Source organism: Vidua chalybeata, chromosome 2 (assembly GCF_026979565.1).
Source record: "Vidua chalybeata isolate OUT-0048 chromosome 2, bVidCha1 merged haplotype, whole genome shotgun sequence".
In the NCBI taxonomy this organism is placed as follows: Eukaryota; Metazoa; Chordata; class Aves; order Passeriformes; family Viduidae; genus Vidua; species Vidua chalybeata.
This window is the reverse complement of record NC_071531.1, coordinates 98,870,914-98,898,405: the sequence shown is the minus strand read 5'-3', so window position 1 is coordinate 98,898,405 and position 27,492 is coordinate 98,870,914. Positions and strand designations below refer to the sequence as shown.

General features: G+C 38.8%; 1 protein-coding gene across 3 annotated transcripts; it reads right to left on the bottom strand.

The window, feature by feature from the left end:
- RCBTB2 (RCC1 and BTB domain containing protein 2) lies at positions 1-27,492 on the bottom strand. Of its 3 annotated transcripts, none has more exons than XM_053936675.1 (13): positions 27,283-27,492; positions 21,090-21,150; positions 19,001-19,159; positions 18,365-18,515; positions 16,678-16,844; positions 15,814-15,972; positions 14,757-14,864; positions 12,506-12,648; positions 10,598-10,788; positions 7,583-7,709; positions 4,444-4,580; positions 3,702-3,832; positions 1-431 (listed from the first exon to the last, which is right to left on the bottom strand). In XM_053936675.1, the coding sequence occupies exons 2-13, from the start codon at positions 21,126-21,128 to the stop codon at positions 291-293; spliced, it is 1,653 nt and encodes a 550-aa protein (XP_053792650.1). In that variant the 5' UTR covers positions 21,129-21,150; positions 27,283-27,492; the 3' UTR covers positions 1-290. The 3 variants fall into 3 exon arrangements, with proteins under 3 accessions (XP_053792650.1, XP_053792649.1, XP_053792648.1); XM_053936674.1 differs by lacking the exon at positions 27,283-27,492 and adding an exon at positions 24,449-24,609; XM_053936673.1 differs by lacking the exon at positions 27,283-27,492 and adding an exon at positions 22,568-22,585.

Sequence of the window (27,492 nt, the reverse complement as noted above, 5' to 3'; positions counted from 1 at the left end):
TAATGACAAGCTTGGTTTACTTGACTTTGAGTAGGAAGGGGTAGTTATTACATTAGATTTTTGTGTTAAATTCTGGCTTTTGGCAATGAACAGTCACCACACACCCACACTGCAGCCATCCTTAGAACAAAGCCTACATGTTAGTGGACTTCTACACACTCCCTAAGGTGATGGGCACCGAGACTGTCCTTCCAAACCACTGCACATTCTGACCATGGAGGAGTTCTCCAAAGGAAAAGTATTTCCAGAAGGGAAGAGGATGTGCTCTTCAGCTTGGTAGTAGTCAGATCTCAATTTCGGAATGCTCCCACTCTGCTGGCTCTGCTAATGAAGTTTTTTAGGAGGTCATGGTCCATGTCTGCAAAGCCTTGAGTTTGTGTAACAGCAGTCAAATGGTTTATGCAAAATCTGAAGCAAAATTCTTCCAAGTCCTGGGAACAAATTTGAGTAATTTGTAATATGAATGACTGATAAAATTTTAACATTATTACTTTGTTTTAAATCTGTCATTTAATTAGCAGAGAATATACCACATTGTGTCCATTATCAATACCTTTTCTGATCCTTTTGATGAGATCACAAATGATAGGATGACATTTTTTCATACAAACTATTCAATAAACCCACTTTGAGAAAACAGGAGTAGCCCCCTAAATCAACTCTAGAACTCCATCACATTTACTAGAATTTACTACACATTCATTAAAAAAGTTACCAACAGGTGAAACCATCAAATTGCCCCAAAGAGAACTACTAGAGCATCAATAACTCATTTCTTGTCCTCCCTGCACTGCATTCAGTAGTGCTCCTGTGACAAACAGCAGGTCTGCTAGTGATGCTGGAAATAAAAGCAAAAGATGATGAAAAAGGGGATGATGCTTGCTGAACACAAACTGCATGTTAGGACACACGTGTCTTTCACGGCAAACCTAGGAAATGAATCCCTCTGTCTTGTGGGATTCCCAGATAGCACAAAAGGTTCTGTCTTGTCCTGGTCTCACTGTAAGAGGATGTTCAGCACAGGATGGGTACAAGCCATCAAGCCAAACAACCAGGATTGCACACAGCAAATTCTTCCCACTCAAACTCAACAGTGGCAATCCTTCTCTCCGTGCACTGGCTCAGTCTCCTTTACTTGGCTCCTATGCAACAACTTGCTGTGAAGAAAAATTTATTACCTTCTGCAGCCAGAGCTGAAGCCAGCAGCAAGGAAGTCAGAATTGATCCATAAACTATAAAAATCTTCAAGGGTTACAGTAAAAAGAGTAACCCATGCCAATTTGATTCTGTGTTAACTGTACAAACATTGCAGCTTGGGATTAATAGTAGAAAGATACTCAGCAGACTAGCTGTGCATTTCTTTTTAAATTTTTTTCCTTAAATTCTATGTTTCAAGATGTAACTAAAGCGTAAATTGAAGCACAAGATATCCTTAAAGAAGAAATATGGTATACCAAGTATCCCTCATCAAAAACTACTGGGAAAGTAAAGCAGAAAAGGATTGACAACAGAAGCAGCAAAAAAAAAAAATCAAAGGAAATAAAAAACATAAACAATCAAAGACAGCGACACCTTAAGTTCCAGCAGACTTCTGAAATGGTACTGTCAGAACCTGAGCTGCTTTACAGTCAATGTGTGAATTTTTATGCCAGCTAAAACTATCAGCAGCTAATTTTTCTGGTGCTGGTATGAAGAGGACCATAGATTATAGAGAATCCCAGTCATTCATTTTGCAGTTTCAAGAAATACTGTCTTTTTAATTCTGTTTTATAGAAGATGATTAGTCTAAACTTTGCTACAGTGTGTATGAGAAATACACTTTAAAGTAACTTGTAGCAGAAACTATTTTCTGAGGATAGGAAAAAATATTTTCATACATCTTGAATTCTAACAGATGTATACAGTAGTCAAGTCAGTCTTCATTTAATTTGCAATGTGAATGGCATGTCACACACCACTGTAATCTTTCACTTTCAGTGTTTACATTTAATGACAAAACAATGGAATTCATCTTTTCAAACTTCCAAAATATGAGGCCCATTTCATAATCCTCCTTTTGGCAGTTTTCTACTGAAGTCCTGACACAGTGCACATGGTTCTGAAACCAGGAGTTACTGTATTAATGTAGTACATCAGAAGATCCTGGTTTATTCCATGATTCCTTAGACAGAGGTTATCCCCATGTCTTTGATAAAGAAATCCTTGCTGCACTTCCACCCCTTTCTGCGCTGTGGGTGTAGAGAGGAGGGCAACAATACAGTCCTGAGTTTGGCACATGCTGCAGCCAGGGCAAGTCAAACAGTTCATCAACTGACAACTGTGTTAAAGTGTTACATGTTTTGAAAGAGCAAAACACTGAATCATAGAAGGAAGAGGAGGATAACATGTATTTAGTTATCCAGCCAATCCCTTTTATTGCGTCTCAGGCCTTACGAACTCTGCTACTTTGTTCAGGCTAGTTTTACTACTTCACAACACACCTAAACATATCTTTAACTACTTCACCAGATACAGACCAACCAAAAATACTTCTGCTTTGAATGTTCAAAAATTTTGGAAAGCTTGTAAGAGGAGAAACTAAAGAAAAAAAATTTAATGGAAAATCTGCTGTTAAGAGAACAAAACCATTGGGTCATGCCTTCCTGTAGAGTTTTCCCTGCTATGCTGGGCTTGTAGCAGCACAGCACACTGAAAGCACAAGTCCTTTTTGACCCAGCCCTCCATGCCCCCTGTTTCTGATACCTGGGTTACAAATGCCTTGTAACTGGCAGCTGGCACTCTTACTCTCTACTGATCTCTTGTCATCCTCCTCTTTCAATGCACAGAACTCACTGACTTCCAGCCTCCTCTTTGCAACTCCTACACAAATTCATCTCCTGCAGTTTGCTGTCTCCATACAGCACTGACTACTGCAACATTTTTAATTCGGTGTTTGTTTCAGTCTCTTCTACTTGCCTCCCGTACCTGAAAGGTATTTATAACAATGTTCACTACATCTGAAATACATAAGCATATTTTTTGAATAATAAAACCCCCCACACAGTTATTCTCACAATCATCACAGCATTAAGAAGATGAGAAAGGGAAAATACCTTTGAAAGTACCTGTTTGCCAAAAAAAAGCACAGATAACAGGTTGAGTGCTAGTGACTCATTCCAGAACCAAGGGCAGACCAGATGACAGAATATGGGGGAACTATTAACAATACATAATTTGTTGTATGTCAGCATAACTCATTGTAAACAGTACTGCAAAAGTGGATTTTCTAAATAAAAGTGTAAATATGCAGGGACTTTACACAGGAAACTGCTCCCACTACCTGTAAAATCAGCACCAGAATGATTGTACCAGACACCAGCAGACAAAATTACCAGGTGGAGAACTGAGGAAGTGAAAGGGCAAAATCCAAAGGCAGAGATGTAAATGGCAGTGAGAAATCTGCATGCCATGCCCTGCAATGCCACATGACAAGGAAAGAAGCAGATTAAGAACCCTGACAAGCACAAGCCAAAAGGGCAGGAAGAAAACACTAAACTGGGCGTTTTAAAATTTTTATTTAACAACTTAAAACGGGGAAAAAAAACACTTGTTAACTGAGTCCACACACAGTAATCATGCCTCATCAGTTAAATACAGTCATGTTTACATTAGGCAGCTTCATTTCTCAGAAAACAACTGCCTACCTGAAGAGAAATTCTTACCTGAGCTTCGTACTTGACAGTGGCAGAAAGGAGAGCAATGGCATTCTCTTCAGAAATGCCTTGTTTGATCGTTTGCTGGCAAAGCTTTTTCAGTCTGTTTTCTCTATACAGCGTTGCCAAATCTAGCAGCCCTGTGAAAATTTATACAGTTTTAACTATTCTGGTGGAAAATATATTCACGTCTTTTCAAATTAATCAATCACGCTTTTGTTTTAGGCTGAATTAATCAAAGACTTGCTCTGGCTTTTTTTCCATAGATGATGTGTGCATTTTTTAAGATCCCCTACAGATCTATCAAAAAAGGAACCATTTTATTATTATTATGCAAGTCTTGTTCTCTTGTTCTCATTCTGGACATCAATCACTGACTTACAGCCTCTTAAATTCATGCAGGGAAGAGCTTCCTTTTCATTCAAGATCAAAAACTGCTACAGCTACTCAAACAAGTAAACTTTCAGGATGGCATTAGTGCCTCCCTAAATAAAAGGAAGTTCTTAATAAGAGCAGCAATGAGTTCTTTCTGAAAACTTTTCACCTTTGATCTCATTGCATGCCCACCACTCATTCTCCTTGGGCATGTTTCCTGCTACAGCATCCTTTCTTCCTGACACCTGCCAAACTCAGGATTAAAGTGCTAATGAAACTAAAACCAACAAGCCCTGCTTTCCTTACTCTGTAATGACACATTGATTGAACTTTTCAAAAACAACAATCTGGAGTAATTTCCATTTATGGCAAATACCTATTGCATCTTCAGGAGGGAGCCTAATGTTGTCTGTATACAGATATTCCAGGAAGGCTCGGTAAACAGGATAAGAAAATTCACTCATTTCTATAATTTCATCATCATTATTGAGTATGGAGCGAAAATGTTCACACCTACAAAACATGAACAAAGATTGTACACTGCAAAGAGTTAAGCTTGAAAGATGAGCTGCAGCAAGAAGTTGGTAAAAAAAAAAAGTCAGTTCTACAAACTAAATACAAAAGCAGAACCTCTAGCTACATGATTTCTTGCTTTGAACATGTTCATTTCTTTAAGCCTCATAAGCCTGATATATATAATTCAGAATTTTATTCCTGTTGTTAATATTTTATGGCAGGCTCCATTTTTACTTACAATATCTACAAGGATTATCCATCTGGTTTTGATGCCATTTTCTTAAATACATTATACATTAACAATCGATTTTACTACCTGTCTTGTAGCACAAAGTTTACAATCAACTTAGACATTTATGAGATTTGACCCTGATTTCCCCAGCATTTCCTAATGAAGAGGGAATTCATTAATAATTTCAGATATCATTTATTCCAGTGTCTGAGTCCACACACAATTTAGCATTCATCACTACATTCAAGGATTAAATTATTGAAAATGAAGACACACTCACTCAGATCTTTCATCATCTTTTCCTTACAAGTCTGAATACTTTTGTGACAGATACAAACAAGGACAAAGCACTGCCTTTGGTAGCTGTAATCTGCAACTTCCAGTTCACAGTAATTTACAATGCACTGTAACTTACTGTTCCCTAAAAAGCATCCTAACATGAGCATTGTTTTCAAAATTTTTGTTGATAAAAATGAACATCTCCACTTCTAATAACTTTTCCTACAGCCACAGTTTAATCATACTTCTTTGTACTACACTAATTTGTAACTCTCCCACATCTGAATTTTCTCTTCTTTTACTCCAACTTTCCTGTAAAAAGTAAGATGGCTTCCTTTTAATGTCTTTGAGACAAAACTACAACTTAAACACAGTATCACTTAAATCCAAATGAAAAATAATTATTTAACTAACGACTTAAATTCTTCACATTTTACTTGTTAATGAAAGAATTTTATCTTAGTATTTGGGGGATTTTAATAAAAGAATGAAACCTCTTGTCAAATTCATAAAGATATAAAGTCATTATCTAGCTTCTGCTACATGTTTTACCACATTCTGGCATTGGGAGAAGCAGACAAAACCTCATTGTTTTGCTTCCCAGAGCCCCATGTTAAGTAGTGGTGACCATGCTATCCATCCAGCATGGATCAGACCTTGGGAATGGTCTGTGCTCCAATGGCACCGCACAAAAGTCAGAGAGAAGGCGGCACACACACTGATCCCTGAAAAATTAATAAGTAAATGAAAATAAAAATTGGTTAGCACATATCCTCCAGTCTGCAAAGTATCTTGGAGTGACTCCTCCTTTGGAGTGTCTCTCTCCCTGGCAGTATCCCTGAGCAGACACAGCCCAGACCCCCAGCTCTGGCTGGCTGAATGCAGAGCTGGTAAATCCCACCCGCGCACTGGGACGTCTCTGCTCCTGCAGGCAGCGCTGGCCTTGGGCTGCTCTCACAGAGCCGGGTGTTCCCTGACATTCCTCCACCACTGCCAGCCTGTAACCACCAACAATGGGATCCAGTTCAAGAACAGGAATGAAACAAGATGGAAAGAAGTCCTCATGAGCAGTAAAGAAATGACAAAACAAAAAAAAATTAGGAACTTTTACCAGCACTGCTTTCATGATAATGCTCCAAGCCAAATGTTGCAAAACACATTTTTAAATACTTTGATCCAGTTGCAGCATGAGATTAAAGAAAATATTAATTTTACAGTCTGTGCCTGATGCTTTATTATTCCTTCACAGTATTTTGGTAACACCATATATGTAAATCCATTTTAGAATTAGATGTATTTCCTTCACAGAATGCCATGTAATGTGAGGAAAGTAGAGCAAGAAAAAGGAAATAAGCGAAAGCTACATATAGTCTGATTATCAGGAAAATGAACTTCAGGAACATTTTGGGCATACACAAGATTTGATGCAGTATCTGATGGAGAACACATGGCATTCCAAATGAAGAGGGTGGACTATAGGCATGAGTGTAATGTACAAGCAATGAAACCAGTAAAGGGAAGAGAAAAGTAATACAGGTAATCACAGCAGTAAGAGGAGAGCAGAAAAAAGCCCCAACAAAACAAGGACAGGCAAGACTCAACAGGGAATTTTAATTTTATACAGTAATATACAAGAAATCACTAACAGTACTCAGGAGCAAAAGTAGGAAGATCAAAGTGGTGATAAACTGAGTGAGATAGCCAAGCATTTTGAGAAAAAAAATAGCAAAGAGAAAAAAATATGATAACAATGAGGAGGATGAAGCAGAAGCAGTTAGCAAGGCAGAAGTGATCTTAAGCAGCATCTCTAGAATATCACAGGAGAAACCACATTAGCAGTAACAAATTAATCTCTCTGCATGTTAATAATAATAAGATCATTCTGTAGATCTGCTTACGTAAAACCTCACCATAAAGTGGTCTTAACTTGCAAAAAAGTTGTAAAAACAGAAAAAAAAAACACCTTAAAAGTCAAACTCGCTGATAAGAATGTTTAAAACATGTAGAACAGGAAATCTGTCATACAAGGGGAAAAAGATCATCTGGTTAGCACCTACAGTTAGCACCTTCAGTTGCTGGAACAACTGAAGGGTCCTGTGGAAGGAGTGCCAAGAATAAACACAACCTCCTCAAATAATTCTGGTGGAGGAAGTCAAGCATATAAAGGAGGAAAAAAGTGATTCTTACTACTGAGAAGACAGCAGAAGGAAGTGGGCAGAAAAAGGCTATTGGAAATCAAGGACAAGGCCATTTAGGAGCACAAAGGAGGATAAATGTCAGATGGAGGGCAGCGATGGAAAGGCAGGTAGTAGAGCAACATGTTTGATAATTACAAAGAGAGTAACAGGGAAGAACAGCAGATGAGTCCCTGACTCGGGGAAAAGGGAATTTGTAAGAATAAGTCAAGAAATTTTTTGCAGTGATGACTCAGCACAGTGGACTACACTACACAGTTTAGTTTATACAATTTATACTGTTTGTTTCTTACCTAATTTTAAGAAGAACTTTATGAACATGAATGTGTTTTCCATCCACTAGGAACTTCAGGTCTGCAGTTTCAGGGTTGTCAAATTCCTTCTCTAGTGACTGGGCTACTGTTAGATGGTCATCAGGCTCTAGAATAAATAGGGGACTTTATACAAAGTAATAAGCAATACAAATATTTCCCACTACAACATTCTGGGTATCTGTCAGCAATTAACACTCTTAATAAATACATCTCCTCCAGCAGCCCATGTGCTCTGTCTGGGCCAGAAAAGCCAAGAAAGGACAGCTTTCTTTAGTCCTTTCTAGTTTCCTGCTGCAAGCAAATATCCCTATTAAAAAACCTGTGAATTCCACTCCTCTAACTCACCTATAGAAGGCCAGAAAAAAAAAGTTAAGTCTCAGAAGTTTACTGCTCCATATGATAGAAAATGCTATCAACCATTAGTGAGTAAATTATATCACATTAAAACTGTTAGTTATTATAAGAATCTCAAAAGCTCATTTAAAAAATCATAATAAAATTTTCTGAAATGCTTCCATAAGGAGACATTATATTACAGCAAAAATGAATCTATTACAGAAACAACATATTGGTTGGCAGTGAAACTGCCCAGAGCAATGTCCCTAAAAGTAAATACCAACACTTTCAGGTTTATTCTAAAAGAACAGCTTTCCTTGGACTTAATGGTGTTAGAAGCACAGTGTGTCAAGGTCTGCATATTCATGTTTGTGTCAGATGTCTGTATATCCCACAGTGCACATGATATTTGCATTATAAAGTTACTAAACAGCTTTGAAAAGTCACCCATTATCTGCATACAGAATTTTTACCTCCTGAACTCATCCAAATCTCCATCACAAAGTCTCAGAGAACTGTCTCCTTTAATACTACTAAAAAAATCAACAACCCACTCTACCCCCAAATCTCATTCTTAACTGTGACAACATTTTGTCTTCTTATCATATAAATACCCATCAGGGGTTTACACAGATCTTGTGGGTAAGTAATTAGCTGTTCTCTACAGAAAATCACATAAATGCTAGGTCCTGTAACCTATCAAGCTAGAAATTAGAATAGTATTCTGCTGGAAATGGAAAGACCATCTCCACAAGCTCTAAAAAAGCTTAACACACACATACACTTTGATACTGTTACACTTTGTTTAGCACAGTCATTTTGCACTTCATTTAGAGAATGTCAGGTATACAGAATTTGGGTAGGTACAGGTAAAATGGATGGGGGAAAGAAATCCAATACAGTGATGATAAAAAAAAATATTTCTGAAACAATGATACTGTAAAATACTTGTTAGTTCTTATTTTGTACAATGTGTGGTTTATTTATTCAGACCTCTGCTAGTTAAACAAGTAAGGATTTTAGCAACTAATGCAAAGGTGAAACTCTTCTTCAAAGTTAACTGGCAACCCAGATGTCCATCAAGACACATCACTAGTTGACTTCTAGAGCCATCAGAGGAAAACTGAACATAGTGGGATTCAGCTTTGAAACTCTTAGAGGGAAACCAGATGCTTCTATTTGTTACAGCAGTGAAAGGGGAACCTGAGGAAGGAAGTTAAGAGGCTGTTCCCACTGACAAGGCACAAAGCCAAGAAAACTCCTTAGCAGCCAGTACTAAGAAATGTTAGAACTGCCACAAACATGGAGAGAATGAGAATGCCTGGCTGTGGAAGCACCAGAATAAAAAGGGCAGAGAAGGACTGTAAGCATGGCAGATGTCCATGGCATATAGGTCAGCAGATGCAAGATCCCAGGACACAGCTGCCTGAGGATTCTCACCACGCAAACATCAGATGACAAACAGCAGTGAGTCAGTCCTGAGAGCTTGCCAGGGAGGGACAGGATGAAGAGGCCAGGCACCCTCAGCTCCTGGAGTGTGTAAAAAGGCACAACTGACACCAGCACAGAGTCACCTAACTAAGAACAACTCAGGAGACATGACAAGGGTCTGACAGCCAGCATTCATCTTCCTGTGTCATCACAAGGAACCCTGCTCAGACCTCCTGAATAGGGCCAGGATGCTGGAGAGACTATTTGGCACATATGAATAAGTAGCTTTGAAAGTGCACCTGAAATTTGTTTTGTTTAAAAGTAAAGTAACCTTTTCCTCCTGTAAGGCTTCACCTTGTGCTTTGGTACAACACTGCTACAGTGTTGTAGCTCTATTTCCAAAGGGACCCAGAAGTCGAGGTCAAAAAATCCCAAACCTCCCAAAAAACAACACAAACAAATACACACACCCCCCCCCGCCAAGAACAACAACAAACAAAACCCCAAAACCCACAACAAGTCAAAACAAACACACAAAAAAAACCCCACTACAAAAATTTAAAAAAACCCAAGAAACCAAACAAAAAATCCAACAACACTCCAGCAACTTCATTAGAAACCATTATGGGATTAAATTGTGGCTAAAGAATGAGCTCTCTGGTAGCCAATGCTGTATAGTTAACTCTTTCTAGTCAAGGCCAGCAAGACAGATCTTAATGCTAATCAAACATCTGAGATCCAGCAACTCGTCTCTTCAGAAGACAGGTCACAATCACTTGTGATGAGACTGAGTCCTTGTGGCCAATTCAGAACATGGGAATTTGGATAACTCAATTCTTAGTAGTCTACTTAAGGGCATGAAAGAAAGCTTCAGAGCTCCTCAACTCAAATCTCCAAATTCAAACTCAGATTTTCCACCCAGAGCCACTGGACAGTCACATACAGAAGTTACACAAAAAACCCCTCCCCAAACCTAAGGCACTTCTCCATAGAAATGAGTCACATCAATAAAACAGACAATTATTTAGCCCTGCCCTCAGGCTTTAGCAATTTTTTTTTTTTACCATTCCATATTACCACTTACACATGCATAGCATGTCATTATGACTACACTTCCCAGTGTAAATTTTTGTGAGGAACTATGTTTAGGCTTCAAATACAGGCAACTGTTTTATGAGCTAACAGTTCCACTTAGAAGGTGTCAGAATAAAAACCACTGAAGCTCACCTACGGAGAGCAGGCGCCACATGACAGCAGGGGTGGCGAAGCAGGCGAACACATCGTCCGTGCAGGCAAAGTGGGTGAGGTGGGGGAAGGTGACGGACTGCCCCCGGCACTGGCCCCACATGTACACCTGGCCACTCTGCGTCTTGGCCGCCGACGTGTGCGCAGAGTGGCAGGCGGCGATCTCCACAACCCTGAATTTACGAGCAAACAAAAGGAGAAAAGCAAGTCACTTTTAAGAGCAGAATGCAGTGAATAAGCTCACTGCCTCCTGTCTTTCTCTAGTGCAAGACATACTTTTAAGCATGCATGTAAGCAAGAATGCTTTCTGGTCATACATAGCAAAAGTAAAAGGGCTGGCAGTGCTTCTGCAAACAGCGTGCACTCCAGGTTTCTCTTTGGAAAAGCATCTTGGGAGAGAGCAGCCAGAGCTGCAGCAGAGCCCTGTATCTGCTGCAGCATGTGCTCTGCTGACCTCTCAGCTCTCTCAAGCAAAGCTATGATGAGTTCCAAGTCACCACCAGCCCTTGGTAGTGTTGGGCAGTCAGGTGAGTAGCTGTATTAAGATGTAGAGAACAAATACTTGGAAGCGATGAAGAAGGAAATAAGGAGGCATTTAAAAAAAATTAAAATTGCATTTTGGCTTATAATTGAAAGACAATGAAAGTCTTTTTTTCTGTTTGCTTATTTGTAACAGTTATAACCAACAAGTTAAACATACTTCTTCTTACTCATATAATTGTTATTACTTATGTTTAAAGGACTTTCATTTTGAAAACTAAAATTTAGAACCAAACAGGACTTAAAGCTGTTTCTAAGTGTCCTTTAGCTAGGCTATGTCTCTAATCCCAAGACTGATTAGGACTTCAGAACTCCCACTGTGTACAGCATTACACAATCCACTGTTTTACAGTCTGAACTACTGCTTGTTTACTTGTGTTCTCAGCTGCCTGGGGATAATGGCAGGGAAAGAATTTGTTTAAAGCTGTATGCATAAATCTTGCAGGCTTTAGTGAGGCAATATTTTCACTGACACCAAGAATTCATATTCTGACCAACAAAAGCCAAAGGCATCATGCAAATTAAAACTTGTATTAAATTCTTATTGTAACATTTTAAAAGTGTCTGGAAAAAAAATCAGTAACATTTGAAGCAAAACCACAAGTAAACACATAGAAATAGCAATGTTCAAGATCAGGCCATGTCTCATCACCACAGCAGAGATTACACTTCCTCACAATGATGTACTCAGACACAGGGTTAAGGGGGACATCTCACTTTCCTTCTTATTCACAACAGGAGCCCAAAATCAAGATTTCCGATCATGTACATACATGGCTTTACAACAGCAACAGAAACAACTGCCCCAGTGTCTCTCAAGGACCTAGAGGAAAATATTTAACTTGCAAAAATCAAAGCTTTATTTTTAGGCAACAATACCAAGAAAGAACTCCTCCCTTTCTCTCCTGGATTATGAGCCAGATTTAATAGCAGATATAACACAAATTGCCGATGTCCGCCCTTCAGTTTTTCTGAGTACACTTCTTGTCAAAAGTAGCATATTAAAATACAATTTATATTCACAGACAATAAAGTCTTTATTGTTGATTTCAAGCAATGAAACTATACTATTGGAGGGAAACTGCAATTAAGGCCTGTAAAGTACAGTGTGAGCTGAAGCAGAAAATAGCATATTCAGGCTCAGAATGTTCAGTTTCTCTTTCACAGTGATGGTTATGGGACAGATTCAAGCACTTTCAGTGAAAATTCTGTTCACATTTAGCAGATGAACCATTGCAAAAATTATAGGCTCCTTCTCCCCCAAAAAAACAGATTAAAAATACCATGATTTTATGTAGTTCTTCTGTGAGTATGTCAACCAATGTCTGATTGCAAGACTGTAAGTATTACCTGTCCTCATCCACAATAACTGTTGTAGGGTAAGACTGGTTACTTTTATTCCCAGTACCTAACTGGCCATATGAATTGGCTCCCCAGGCATATATCTGACCTTCATCTGTTAGCACTAACGTATGTGCATAGCCACAGGCAACCTGTAAGGAATAATAAAAAAAATAAATCTCAATTTATGTAATAGTAAGTTAATACAGATAGATGCTTATGCTATAGGTTACTGCCATTGATTCTATACTCATGTAAAAATTAAAAATACAGGTAAGTTTATTAAAAATGGAAGGAAGGTAGATGAGCTGATTTTGAGGAAAAACATTTACCAATGAGAAACTCTGACAGATAATTTCAAGAGCAGAGAAAAAAGAATAGCTAGAAACTGAGAAAGAAGGAAATCTATATGACAAATTTGAACAATATGCAGAAAAGTGAAGATTATCTGTCTTGCATTGACCTTGCTCCATGGACAACTGCTCCAATATGAATAGCTTCAGCACTGGAAAAACAGCTAAGGTCTCCCTGTCTGATCTCATCCCTGAGAGACAGCCACACAAAACTGTCCCCTCCCTGTGCCAGCTCTTGTGCTCAGAGGATCCTCTGCTGAGGTAAGACCCCATCCCTGGAAGTGTTCAAGGCCAGGTTTGTTGGGGCTCTGAGGAACCCCATCTAGTGGAACGTGTCCCTGCCCATGGCAGGGGATGGAACTGGATGGTTTTTAGGGTCCCTTTCAACCCAGGCCATTCTGTCATTCCCTAAACTTACATCACTGGAAGAAAACTCTCACAGTACAGTCCAAGAACCACACAAGATAAGCAACAAGAGCAAACAGCCAGGAAAGAGAGGGAAGAGACAAAACTCTCCATTTTGATGGCAGCACACAACTGTATCAACTCACAACTTCTCATGGAAACCCCCTTGGTCCTGCTGAGCTGCCTCCTCACATCAGATTGTTCAAAAAATCCACTTCACATATGCAGCACATGCCCCACATACAGACAGATACACAGTGGCAACACTAACAGCAGCAGTCTTGCTCTGCAGGGGTTTGTGTAATTTGGTAGAAATAGACATCTACCAAAAACAATTTACATTGCTCATAACTAGCTCACCTATCTTTACATGATCTGCAAAGATACACCACAAACACATATACTCCACTGACATCCATGAAGCATGTGATGAACTTAAGTGAAATAAACCATAAGTTATTTACTGAATGGAGATCTACAACATGGTATTAATCAATATCAAGTAAATGAAGTGGATGGAAATAGAATCTAAGCCAAAGTTGCTGGTGCATTCACCCTCTAAACAGAAGAATAAATAGAAGGGAACATAATACTCACTTTATTAAGTTACTATCCAACAGTAGTTGCTACCAGCAAAGCTACTGTCTACATTCCAGGCACTGAATATAAAATGATGTCATTAAATGAGTTTCTTTTAAAAGATTTAAAAAATCCATAGCTTTCCTGAATAAATGCAATAAATAGGATCCAAAGTTCAAAATGCTCTTGCAAATTCTCACTAGTTACAAAATCGATGTCTTCTAACAGTTTGTATCATTTTCCTGTCAGTATCCTCTATTTCACATGAATCAATAAAAAAAACTTGCAGTATCAGTCTGCAGTCACTGTAAATATTTCTTATTAGCCAAAAGAAGTTATCAGTTTGCTAGTTACACTGGTGGCAGCCCTGCTATTTGGTAAAGTGCAATAACCTCCAAAGGGCAAGACTAACTGTGGAATCATACCAAATGTTAGCCAAACGCAGTGGAGGCAATTTATTCAGACTCCAAACACCAGTAAGCCACTGTGGCTGGAGTGCAGTTCTAAAACAAAATTCAGTCCACAAGACAGACAAAATGCTGAACTGCAGCATTTTTCCAGAAAAAAAGGTAGATGTTAATGAAAAATGGAATATCTTCGAAAGACTCTGTTATTTACTAAAATAACAGCAATATTTTTAAATTAACTTTCACAGAAAAAAAGAAGAAAACAAAACAAACCTTTTTAATGGTCTAGCCCTCTAAATAAAATCCTGACCTCACTGAAGTCAATGGTAAAATTTCCACCGAACTCCACAGGGTGACAGTTTCTCCTCTGTTGGGAGAGTTCCACTTTAGGACACATGTGTTTTATTCTGATGCCACTTTAAACAAAGGGCTATCTCCTTCAAAGGCAGCAAATGCTGCCTATAGGACTCTTGCAGAGGTTCCTGGAGGGTTTGAGGAGGAGCAGCACAGACGTACCCGCTGCACACGAACGCCCTGCAGGGCTGCGATCCGGCACGGCGTGGGCTGGTTGCTGCTGCTGCCCAGCCCCAGTTGGCCATTCCCATTGTACCCCCAGACATAGACCTTGAAACAGAGACAGGGACTTTTAGCTGTTTGCTATTTTTCACTTCTTTTTTTTTTGTTTTAGGTAAACACAAACATATTCACACATATACCTACCTATATAAACACATATATATATACACGTTTTTCTTTAAAATGCCAGTTACATACTCATCTAGAATTCTTAACTTCCACATTCATGCTCTTTAGGAGTTAAATTATGTAGGACTACAATATTTTAATAGGAAGAACAGAAAATCAGTGACTCATATGGCTGCTTGCCAGCACAGAATAAATCCAGCACAATACTTCCCTTCTTCAAAGAGCTGATTTCTCATTCCAAAATCTTCTAACAGAAAACACACTAGGACAATTATAAAATGGAAGCTGTGCACAACAGTTTGAGTAGGCAGCTTCATGCCAAACATAAGAAAAAGGGAAAATACTGATCTCTGATAATTTCAGTGACATTATATTTTACTAAGTAGCTACTATAATAGCTACTTAGTTCTAAACTCATCATCACCTCATATGAACAAAATCTAGAACTCTACAATCTCCTTGTATCTTTGCAAAGAGGATAAAAAAGTATGAGAGAGATTTAAGAGGTACTCCAATACAAAAATATATGCAATGTACTTTTGTTTTCTCTTAAGATGTGTGAATATGAGCATTGAAAATTAAAGTATCATTCAGTGGTTATTCTCACATTCACTGATTACACATCTCACATAGAATACTTCAGATTCTAGTATAGACAATAATTTATTTGTCTATGAATGCTAAAGACAGCAGTGGTATAATAACAAAGGTTGTTATAGGCAGTATAAGCAGCTAGACTCAAGGGAGTTTGGAAAGGTAAACTTCCTTTCTGAATAATAGCTCATTACTACCAGGTTTGAAATTATCTACATGCCAAGTTATTACATGAAGTAAAATTCAGTCCAAATATTCACTTGAAATTTCTTACCTCTCCATTTTCCACCACAGCCATAGAGCACATCTGTCCACAAGCTATATTAATGACTATTTTATTTTGTAGGCAGCTGGTAACTCTTTGAGGAATTGGTTGATTTGCTGTTGAACCAGATCCAACCTGGCCCGAGTTATTATAACCCCATGTGTATACCTATTGCAAAAGAATTGTCATCAAAGATGGCTTTATAATATACAGTTCAAATTACATATTCAAGAGAGGAAAAAGCTGTATGAATAAAAAAAAAAATCATTTTTTATGTGAAAGTGGCTGTATTGTTTTATAGACCTAGGAAGACACATAGGTTTACAAGTGAACTGTTTCTAACAAAAATACGCCAACCTAAGAATTTATATAGTCCATTCTTTTATGATCCTCTATTCAAAGGTAAGAGGAAACATGATGGCTGCAGTTAATGCTGGAAGAATCCATTGCTACTTTTCCAGAACTCAAACTAGAATATCTAAGTGGCACAAGGGCACCTCAAGGTGAATTCCAGGAAACTTTTTACTCTGGCAGGTAAAATTCCTTACAGTGAATGTGATTTACATTAACATTCAGCTTTAATGCCACTAAGCATTTAAAGTAGAGTATAGCATAGGAAGGAATTGGCTGCATAATTTATTATTACAAGCAGATGTAGCACAAAATCAGTGTTCTGTACATACTTCAAAACAGCTACACCCTCAGAAGTTTCAATTTTTATGAAACATTTGTATCACATCAGCATTGTAAGGACTGCAGGAAGCAAGGTCTAATGCTAGAGGTGCAGAGTGTTTTCCTGTTTCTCACATTTGAGAGAATTTCACTGTGAGTTTCATTATGAGAAAACAGACACTGGTTCCCACTCTTACTCACCTCTCCGTCAGAGGTTAACACCATGGAGTGGTGAGAGCCACAGGCAACTTCAATGACTTTCTTGTTCACCAAGTTAGTAGAGACTCGACAGGGAATGAAGCCATGATTTGTTGTACCATTGCCAAGCTGACTGTAAGCGTTATGACCCCATGCATACACTTCTCCTTCTACAAGAAAAATGTAAAGAGCTGGTTGAAAAATCTCTACTTTTCCAATGAGTACACAACATAAAATTACACACTAAAAAGTCAAATTCAGTAACAATATGCATACTTAAATGTATAAATGCATATATGACCGATGGGGCTGTTCAGCTCATGGATGTACCAATGCTACCAGGCTCACATAGTGTTGACCACAAATCCAAACTGATAGTATCAGCATAATCATAGCAAAGGAAAACATACTGCTGCAAGAAAGGGATGGTGTAATACAGAAGAGAAAAGGATGAAATGACAGTCAGAGTCCTCACTTCAATTTCTTTGTTACTGACAATGAATCAGAATTTCTTGTCTATGCCCTGGCACTGTTTCCCACTTTGGAAAATTCAAAATATAAGCTTTCATTCCCTTACAATATGCATATTCCCTAAGGAGGATTCCCTCAGAACTACAAAGGCAAAATATGCTACACTAAATCAATACTTCTCTATAATAACTGGTTAAATCTAATTACTTTATCCTAAGTGAACAACCTCTTCCCCAGCTCACCAACATGTGAATACAAATTTCAGTAAACATGTGAAACATACAGCAAAGTGGCAATGACAATAATTAACACAAGAATTGTGTAACATATAACAGCCCTCTAAAAGGTAAGTTAAAAAAGGCTGTGCTGAAGAAAAGCTATTAATGCAAATGGAGTTATGAGTAAAAATCAAAGAGCAGTTCTTGAACTGTTCCTTGGCAGTACTTCATCATCAGGTTAAGGAGTATGAGTGTGTCAGTGGGATCTGCCAGTAACAAAGCTCAGAGGAATACAGATGCATACATAAAAAAGCATGCAGAACAGTCTACCACGAAGACTGGAGAAAATCATGGAACACAACTGAATGTAAAAGAACACATTTACAACATAATTCCCCTCACCTACTTTTAGTCATAATCTAGAACACTGAGAAACATTTCCTCTCATTAATGGAGACAGGTAAGTGTGAATATCATCAATTAGGCTCTAACAGAACCTCACTGGGAACACAATATTAATTTTTCCTCAAGAGTAACATACTTAATTATGAACATAAAAGCCACCACCACAATGTGGATAATAGAGTGTCAGTGCAGGAAGCATGAAGGCTGGAAGGCAATATAATAGGTCTTTAAAGCACATCCAAAAGTATGCACTGGAGGGAAAAGATGCATTTTAGCTGAACGACAGCGTTGGCACAAGAACATAGGGGCATAATGTAGCTACTAATGCATTTAAAGAGCAATCAGAAGTTTCAAACTTCACTGAGAAGTGAAAGAAAAAAACCTTCCAAAAGTAGTAACAAGATCAAAGTAGGGCTTGAAAAACTCTTGAAAATAACAAGCTGGCTGACACATCATATTTGCCAATTAAAATACTTTTGATTTAACAGCCCAGAATACTCAGCTCTCTCTCTTATGTTACCAGCCCAGACCTTTCACACCTGCTGGATGAATTTAAGTGGACTCTCTGAAAAAGCAATATTCAGATCATACTTTACCTTCTGTAGCAAGAACGACATGAGGGCCACTTCCATAACTCAGGCAGGCTATCTTTTTTCCACACAGTGAATCTAACCTCCTTGGTACTATAGTGCTCTGCATATCTCCTGTTCCCAAACAGCCATTGCAGTTCATGCCAAGCACAAAAACCTGTTACAAAAGAATCACAGACTCATAAGTTAGGTTGCAATGGAGAGCCTCCTCCAAAGGTCAACTAGTCCCCACTAGTGCTCAACAGAGATCTAAACAGATCAGTTGACTCAAGGCCATGTCCAAAAGATTCTTGAACATGTCCAAGGAAAACAAATCTCACAACTGCTTTAGGGATTTAACCCCTCTTTTGGCAATTTTTCCTAGTACTGGATCAGAACATGCCATCTTACAGTTTGTGCCCACTACCTCTCATCCTATCACTATGCACTTGCAACAAATGCCTAACTACACCTTCTCTTTCTTCTCTGATTGTGGTAAGAAGCCTTTAATTTAAACCAAAAATGTTTCAGTAGCAAGCAAAACAATCAGACATTTTTGCATGCAACTTTCTCTAGGTGTACTATTATACTACTGGCCTTCAGAATAACTTCATACATAACTGACTAAACAGGTCACGTTCATGCACACTCTTGGACAATTACCTCATCATTTTCAGTTGCATACAACACTTCATTACCAGCACTGCCAAATACACAGGCTTGACGAATTAATTTGATCTCTTCTGGGGAGCAGAGAGAAAAAATCGGCCATTTCCCAACATCCAGCATCTTCAGGGCTGACAAAAGTGTTGCCTCCAAGGCCTGGTATTATAAAAAAAGCTATCAAATACCTGCACAGAAAAATATATGCCTTTGCATATTAAAAAACAGATAAACACCACCATCTCCTTTTTTACCCACAAACCAGTATTTTAATTCTACAACAATACTTGAAAGGAAGACATTAAATAAACACATAAAATATATCATGATCTAGAAATAAAGGATCTATATTAATGGAGAAAAGTACCATGTAGGAGGTTAAACGGTAAGGTTGTATTTTCACTATATTCATACAACATAAGTGCTGTCTTACAGAATTCAATGTACATTGAACTCTGCAAGACAGCATCCAATATAAAGTGTAAAGTATATATTCAAAATTTGAAATCTGTGTATTTTCCCTTGGTGCTAAAATTGCTGTTAAAAAAAGAAACCATAAAAGAACTCTGTCCAAGAATACACTTATCTTTGAGAAATATATATATTTGTTTTCATATATGCCCTCCAAATTATACAAAGATGTGAATAAATTCTAGTTTGGAGTCTGAAGCATGGTATATCAGCCATAAGAATACTGACTTTTCAATTAGTATCACTGACTATGACAAAATATACGTAACATTAGAAAATCAAAACCAACATCCTAAATTAGTCCTAAATTAAATTCTTTAGACAAATACCAGCTAATCACACATGTCTTTATTATGTACTTCACAGGAGGGGAAAGAAGGATTGGCCATCTTCACAGGAAAAAAAGTTGCAGTTCTGATCACACCAGTTCTTTCCCCATCTCCTTGCAGCAAATAACTGACCAATTTCAGCCAAATTTGCAAGTGAAAGGGAAGTAGGATTCTGCTGACACAATCAGCTTGGCAGGCAGCTGGACAAACAGACACTATGTTATGAAATAAGTCAGTGAGCAAGTAGGTCCAAGCTAATCCTACCCTGTGACACATAGCAGGGTTATCAGGGACGAAGGACCAGAATCCATATGGAATCAGTCTTCGGTCATCTGCTGCTTGCAGAATAATTTCTTTTATGTCAACAGGTCACCATTTATTCAACACAGAATTTTAGGCCCTCCTAAGATATGATAATAAATACTGAAAGCATCACAGACTATTCTTCCAACTACATCAGCAAAACTGCATCCCACTTTTGCTCAAGACTGAAGAAGTCTGAAATTCAAAAGGACACTCAGGGCGTCCTTCAATGTTACAGACTCTTTTATTGGAATAACATATTGGTTTTTTTATAATGTGGGCTCTAAATTCCAAGTGCTCAGTGGGTCAGAAGCCATTCAGCTTATATAGAAAAGTTTTTTCTGTAACCTTGTTCTACAAAGCAATCATGTTCTCCCCTCATAATTAACAGGTTAAAAAAACCTCCAAACTGTAGCATTTCTTAACACTAAAATAATAACACTGAAAGAAAAAATCCCTAATTACTCCTATAAAAAGCACCCAAGGAAATACTTATTATACTGATGTTCAAAAAAAGAAATAAAAGAAAGAACCAAAACTTTATCAGACAAAAAAAATCCATAATCTAAATCCTGTCTCTGGAATTATTAGTTACACTCAACTCAGTAAAAGATACTCTTCCATTTTTCAAGACTTTCTCCCCTCACACAGTTCCACATTATATTTTGTTTCAAAAATATGAAAACCAGCTTCAACTCTTAGCCTACCAACATTTATAACCCATAAGTTATCAGTTCCCTCATTATATTGCACGAAGTCATAAAAGGCAGACTTAGACATGAATTTCAGGTGTTATATGAATATATTGTTCTTCTAATATTTTGTGGATGACTTAAGCAAGATTTCTTCTGCTAGTATCATTTCTTCTAACCATAGTTTTTGTTTTCTGTCTACCTTGAAAAGTACTTGCATGTACTGAGCTACTGCCAAATGGAGACTTTCAAGCAGAGCAGTACAGAATTCCCAATACAAATCGACACTCTGACCTTGGCGCTGACTCCGTGAGGAGGAGGTTCATCCTCCATATGGATTTGTGCTTCTGTCCCCCTGCAGAGAGAGAGACATTGTTAAAATCATCATATCATATTGCTGCAACAATAATTTCTGAAACTATGCACACTTAATATTAAGCCAGTACTATCTTCTTCTGTGGGGTGAGAAAACAAGAAATGCAAAGCTCTCTCAGTTTTGCTTTTACATACAACTGTACAATGATCAATTAGGCAGATTCTGCTCTTCTGTATTCTTACCTAAAATATTAATTCTTGGACAAAACATTTTTTTAAAACAGTAGGAAAATTAATCAGATTGTGACTGGAAAGAAGGATGTTTTATGAGCACCATACTGCAATATCTTTTCATTGCAGTAGAAATAAATTGAGAACCTTCCTGACATAATGCTTTAAGACATTTCTTTCAGCAAAGAAAAAGCACACTGCTCAGAGAATTCAATTTCTGGCTTAAGCCTTCAAATTTCCTTATTCCAGTTCCATTCTGAAACCAATGTTAGAAAATCATTTGTGTCTTTTCAGGTTTACTGAGAGCTGCTAAAAACTCATTCTGCTTCAGAAAGTATTGTCAGCCCTGTAAATTACCTGTATAATTTCTATGAAGTACATTATCAATAGAAACAGATCTTCAGACTAGATATTTCTTTACAAATATGCACAACTCTACTATCCTAAAATTATTTCCTAACAAAGCCATGCAACACTTGTTTTCAGTAAAACTATAAAAATGAGAGAAGCAGCTCTCGTTTTTATGCAAGAGCCTCTTTCACTGAACAGTACAAGCCTCTCTCACTGAACAGTGATGAAAGCTGTACACATCATTTTCTTTGCAGTACATTGGTTCAGACATAGCTAAAAATCTGTTTACTTCTCCCATAAAATCACATGTCTATAAAATTCTGACAGGCAGAATAGCATCCAACAAACAAGTTATCATTTTACTGAGTTAATTTTCAGACTAATACCACATTAAAATTAGTATTAGATGTAACTGCATGAAACTACCTAACTTACTACTAAAGATGTCTCATATGTAAGACTTCATGCCATAAGACCTAATCCAATTACACAAAATAAATGAAATGAGTATGACTTAAGTATGATAAATGTTAATAAGTCAACATGTAATCTACTGAATAAACAAACAAAAAATATTTTCTTGAAGCAAATAAAAACCTGAACAACTGCTCTGGCTCAACCATACTAAATATGCACAACTGTTAAGCTTAAGCTTTAATAAAACCCACAAATCTACACACACAGTGTATTTTATACAGCTAGTTTGACACATTACATGAAGAATTCAGCTCATATTTGAAAGTCCACGGTGACTTTGAGCTTAAGGCTCAAACACACAACCAAACTGAAACAACTGGAAGCCCCCTTCAACTAGAACAGACTGAAGGGCTGACTCAGTCACCTACACATCAGCACCTCCAGGTATTTTAGAAGACCTTGGGGATCCCTGACACCGAACGGTGCTGGCAGATACGATACAGGACCCACGGGCTATCCACACATCCATGCCAAGCTGGAGCAGCAGCCAGGAACTAAAAGGCACCAGGCAGTTCTGTCTGTGCAGCTGAGCAGAGCCCTGAATAAGCACACAGAGCCTTTTACCAAGCTTTATACCTTCATGGAAATGGGGGAACTTGCTGAGCTCTTGCAGTTAAGCAATTGCTTATTTTCTTCAACATACTTGTTCAAACAACAGGAATGCAATCAGTTGATTTTTTGTGCATGACCTCTATTTAAAATAAAAACAACTCCCCTAGTCAAGGCCTTTGCCTATACTACTGAACTGTTCTGAAACATTTAATTTCAAGTATGCCAGTAGTCCTGCTGTGAAACTGATGGTCAAGGCTATCCGATATTTTGCAGCACCAATTTCCAGCACTCCCTAGCAATGGTGACATGTAATCCACTTCTTGACCATCTTTGGCCTACACTCAGATCTGAAGGGAATAATTACTGACTGAATTTTCTAGCTCAAACAAATGCAGAATTCCATATTGCCTTCCTCAAGCCATTTGATACGAAACTGATACCCATGATTCTTCAGGTTCCAGTATTTCATTTCAATTGCAGCTGTTCAGACAAAAGCATAGTTTCACTTAAAAGCAGTTAATTTGTTAGTATAAAGATACATAAGGATCTAACCACCTCAGTCAGTTAATAAAAAATGCTCCACTTCATTACTTTTCAGACTCCCAACAGCTTTCCCTTGACTCTTCAATAAGAAAGAGCAGTTCCATGCCCTCCCAACTCAGAATATGTTTTATCTTATATATAACTATCAGAAAATTACCCTGCAACTCCATTTTCAGTTTGCTCTGCAAACATAGACACCTTATTTCTGAGCAACCCCACAGGAGTACACGGGGTGACTCAAATTATGCCAGTTTATTCTTTTATTCAAATTCATGTCTTCAAATAAAAGTACATACTGAGTGCCACATATCTCTATCTGCAAAGTTGTTTTTTTTTAAAAACCTGTCATTGACTTAAGAGTATATATCCACTTGGGGATCCCAAAAATAAAGTCAGTAAAAAATTAAGCCTGTTTAAGAACCATTCCTATCCATATACCTTTAAAATATTAGCAATGGTTCATATTTGCCTACTTGCACAAATTTTCCTCCAGAAAAATAACCATTGTGAAGGCAGCCAAGCAAAGAATAAACAGTATTTTCATCAAAAATGAAAAGAGAAAAACCTGTATATTTGAGTAAAGTAGGTACAGGAGAAAAACATATCTTAGCTATTTCAGACAAGTTACTGAGATTGTTTGTCTACAAAATCTTATAATACGTGCACAACTGCTAAAACCCATTACTTTAAAATAGCTAGCCACTTCATTTAAAAAGAATGCAATACTTATTTTAGAAAGTAAAAAGGTAAGCCAGAAATATTTCTCATGCCTGAAACCTTTTTATAATTTTCACTATCTATATATATTTTCCAAAAAAAAAATTCTGAAGTGCAAATCTAAAGGAGAAAACATCATTATTGTAAACATCCATTTCTTGAGGACGTGCACAGCCTTTTGATGCAAAAGTATTTATATTAAACTTCCACAAATCTCGTATCTGGAATCCAAGTACAATTAATAATCTGGACAGCACATTCTGGCAGACTGAGTTTATGTCTTGGAAACCAGAAGCTTTGACCCTCCTTCTGGTCCAGCCACGACAGATCTTTGGGCAAGACACACGTGTTTCTGCAGTACACATAAGATTGAGTTAAGGAACATAAATACTAAATTTGGTAGCCAAGCTTCATTAGCAGTCCAAGACCATTTAACTCTACATATTTAAACAGGTTCACTGACTCACCTGAATGTAAACATTCTTGTAGATTCTCTCTCTAGGAACTTGGCAAGCAAACAAAAATTTTCAGAACTCCACTTAGTATTTCCACACACTTAACTTGAGCATTTATGAACCTCATCTGCTGATTCAAAGGTCTGTCTGCAGCTCCTTCCCCAAGGACTCTAACCACAGGCTTAGGTAAGATTACAAAGAAAAAGTCACAGAGAAAAGGGACTTGATAAGACTTTTAGAAAAGGAACCTAATCTTCTCTGATATTCCTGATTTCTCAGCAGTTTCCTAGCAGAGTAGTCATTACATGATGCTAACTTGTCCAAGCAATTTTGCAGGAGAGATCAGATCAGCAATATTGCCTACATGGACTCCAACTGAACAGGTCACATTCCTTTCTAGGAAGACTATTTCCAAAATTATCTTCTTCATGTACAGTGAAATACCACTACTACACCCAGTGCTGACAATAAAGTGAACAGAACTCAGCTTGTCATTCATTCTTCCACTGATGTGGCATTTTCCATTACCAAGAAATTGCAGACCTTAACAGTGAGTGTTTGTTTGAAAAACTTCTAACTCCAACTGAAGTATAATCTTCTCTCCTTCCTATCCTGCTTCATGACACCACACTGTGAATTGTTTGCTCCTGACACAAGTCCCACTGTGTGCCTACTCATTACTCAAGCAAATCAACACACAGTTTAGAGGCTAGATCTAAGAAACTCATTATTGGCTCTATCTCTAGAGGCAAAACTTCAGCCAAAAGCATCTTGTCAGACACCATCTGTCTTTTGGCATGACATCCAGTTCCACCTTTGGCTCCAGGGACCTCCAGCATGACCCCACTGAAGTTTCCAGAGGTTCACATGCAGAATATGCATATTCTAAGTGGTGGTAAAACAACTGCTCATATTAAGTTTTTTCATTTTTCTCATTCTTATTCCAGTTGCTTCTCCCCCTTTAGAAATGTCTATCACCATCACTGATGCGGAATGGTGGAGAAATGTCTATCACCATCACTGATGCGGAATGGTGGATTGCCAACCAGCCAGCAACAAGGGAGGAAGCAACTGGAAAAAATCATCATCACTTACCAGAAAGAATATATTTAAAGCAGAAATAAAAAATAATCCAAACTTCCTTTCTCATTCTACAAACTCTAGAGTCAATCTGGAAAAAATAATTACACACCTCTGGCTATCTATCTACTTGACTTTAAAAAAAGATTTGAAGAAAGAGGCTGGTAACTACTAACAAAGAGAAGCTATGTAACAAACAAATAAAAGACAGAAATACAAAGACATGAAAACAGTAATGCTTATGAAAAAAAACAAGCCTCCAAGTAGACTTACTGAAATGTCAAAGTCAACAGCTAAAAAAGCCTGATAAGAAAATGTCAATCAAAATACATTTTCACTTAGAAGTATTTATGTCAGGATCCATTCCCATATGGGCCACCAATTGTTGGCATCAGTGCTTGGGACCAATCGATGGTGCCAAGCATGGGAACTGACTGTCACTGTTAGTTTATTATCTTACTCTAAGACTTTCATGCCTTCGCTCTGTGAATTCTCATGGGCAACTCCTCACAGCACTGACTCCTATTCTCTTTCTTCCACACGGCCAGCTGACTTCTACCTGTCCCTGTCACAACCACCTAAACCTTCCTGTCCCTAGTAGTACATAGTAACCCTTACTGTCCCTAACATGAACACCCGACCCTTTCTGTCCCTTACAGACATACTAACCCTTACTGTCCCTTGCACAACCCTTACTCCTCACAGCAGCACAGCCAACCGACTCCAACTCAGCCAGCTGACCCACTCTTTTACAACACCCATCCTTACCGGCCCATCCTATTGGACACAGCTGTGACCTATTAAAGGCAAGGCTGTTCCTACTCTTTGGTAATTAGTCCAGCTGCAACTCCTCAGGGGCGAGATTGCCTTCAGCACTATCTCTATTCTCCTACAATCGATCCTCACACATATTTACACTTCCTTGTGTAATATTGTATATCAACTTGGCCTTGAATACCTCCAGGGATGGGGCATCCACAGCTCTCTGGGCAACCTGTTCCAGTACCTCACCAACCACAGTGAAGATTTTTTCCTAACATCTAACCTAAATACACTCCCTTTCAATTTGAACCTGTTCCCCCTTGTCCTCTCACTACATTCTCTTGTAAACAGTCTTGCCCCATTTTTTCCTGTGAGTTCCCTTCATGTACTGGAAAGCACATCGGTTCATCAGCCCAAATAATTTCTGATGGTGCACAAGCATCACTCCCTACAGACCTTACCCCATTCGTAACCTGAGTAAAACCTCTTTGCTGACTGTGCCTGATACTAGCAATTTCACTTGCCCAAAGAAACACCATGAAATCCTCCCATCTCCCACACAATAAACAAACGGTGATTGGTTTCCAAAGTATCCCTTCTTTCCTTAAAGCCATAACCGGGCCGCCAAGCTGAGCTCGCCTGTAGTGCCGCCGCCACCATCACAACTCTGCGCACCTGCGGGCAGCGCGCACCGGCACCACACAGACGTGACTCCTGACGGAAGCGGAGCACACGCAGACAGACTCACAGACACAGACACATACACAGACAGACAGACACACACACCGCCATCCCCGTTATCGGCCATTTACAGACAGGGTGCCTGAGAATCGAGGCCCCGGGGAGCGCAGCCCCAGCCCGGCCCAGCACACGCAGCGCGGGCGGCCGCGCCCGGCCCCGGCCCCGCTCCCCACCGCCGGCCAGCCCAGGGAGGGGAAGCACAGGGAAGGGGGGGGGAGCCAAGCCCCTTCCCTCCCCTTCCCACCCCGTGCTCCCCCGCTTACCTTCCTTCTCCGAGGCGGCGGCGGCTCCTCCTCCCGCCCCGGAGAGCCAAGGGAAGATGCGGTCGCGCTCAGGCGCCTCCTCACCGCCGAGCCCGCAGGGAGAGGGGAAGGGGAGGGAAGCGGCTGGCGCCTCCCAGGATCCACCCACTGCAGCAGGCGCCTGGAGAGCGGCGGTCGCTGTTCTCGGAGCCCGCGGGATAGGGTCCTGCG

Coding starts and splice junctions, on each gene's coding strand:
- RCBTB2 (XM_053936674.1), bottom strand. Junction 16,845..18,364: donor TGTCGTTCTTGCTACAGAAG/GTAAAGTATGAT, acceptor TTTTTCTTGTAG/AAGGAGAAGTGTATGCATGG. Junction 4,581..7,582: donor AAAGTTCTTCTTAAAATTAG/GTAAGAAACAAA, acceptor CATGTTTTGTAG/GTGTGAACATTTTCGCTCCA.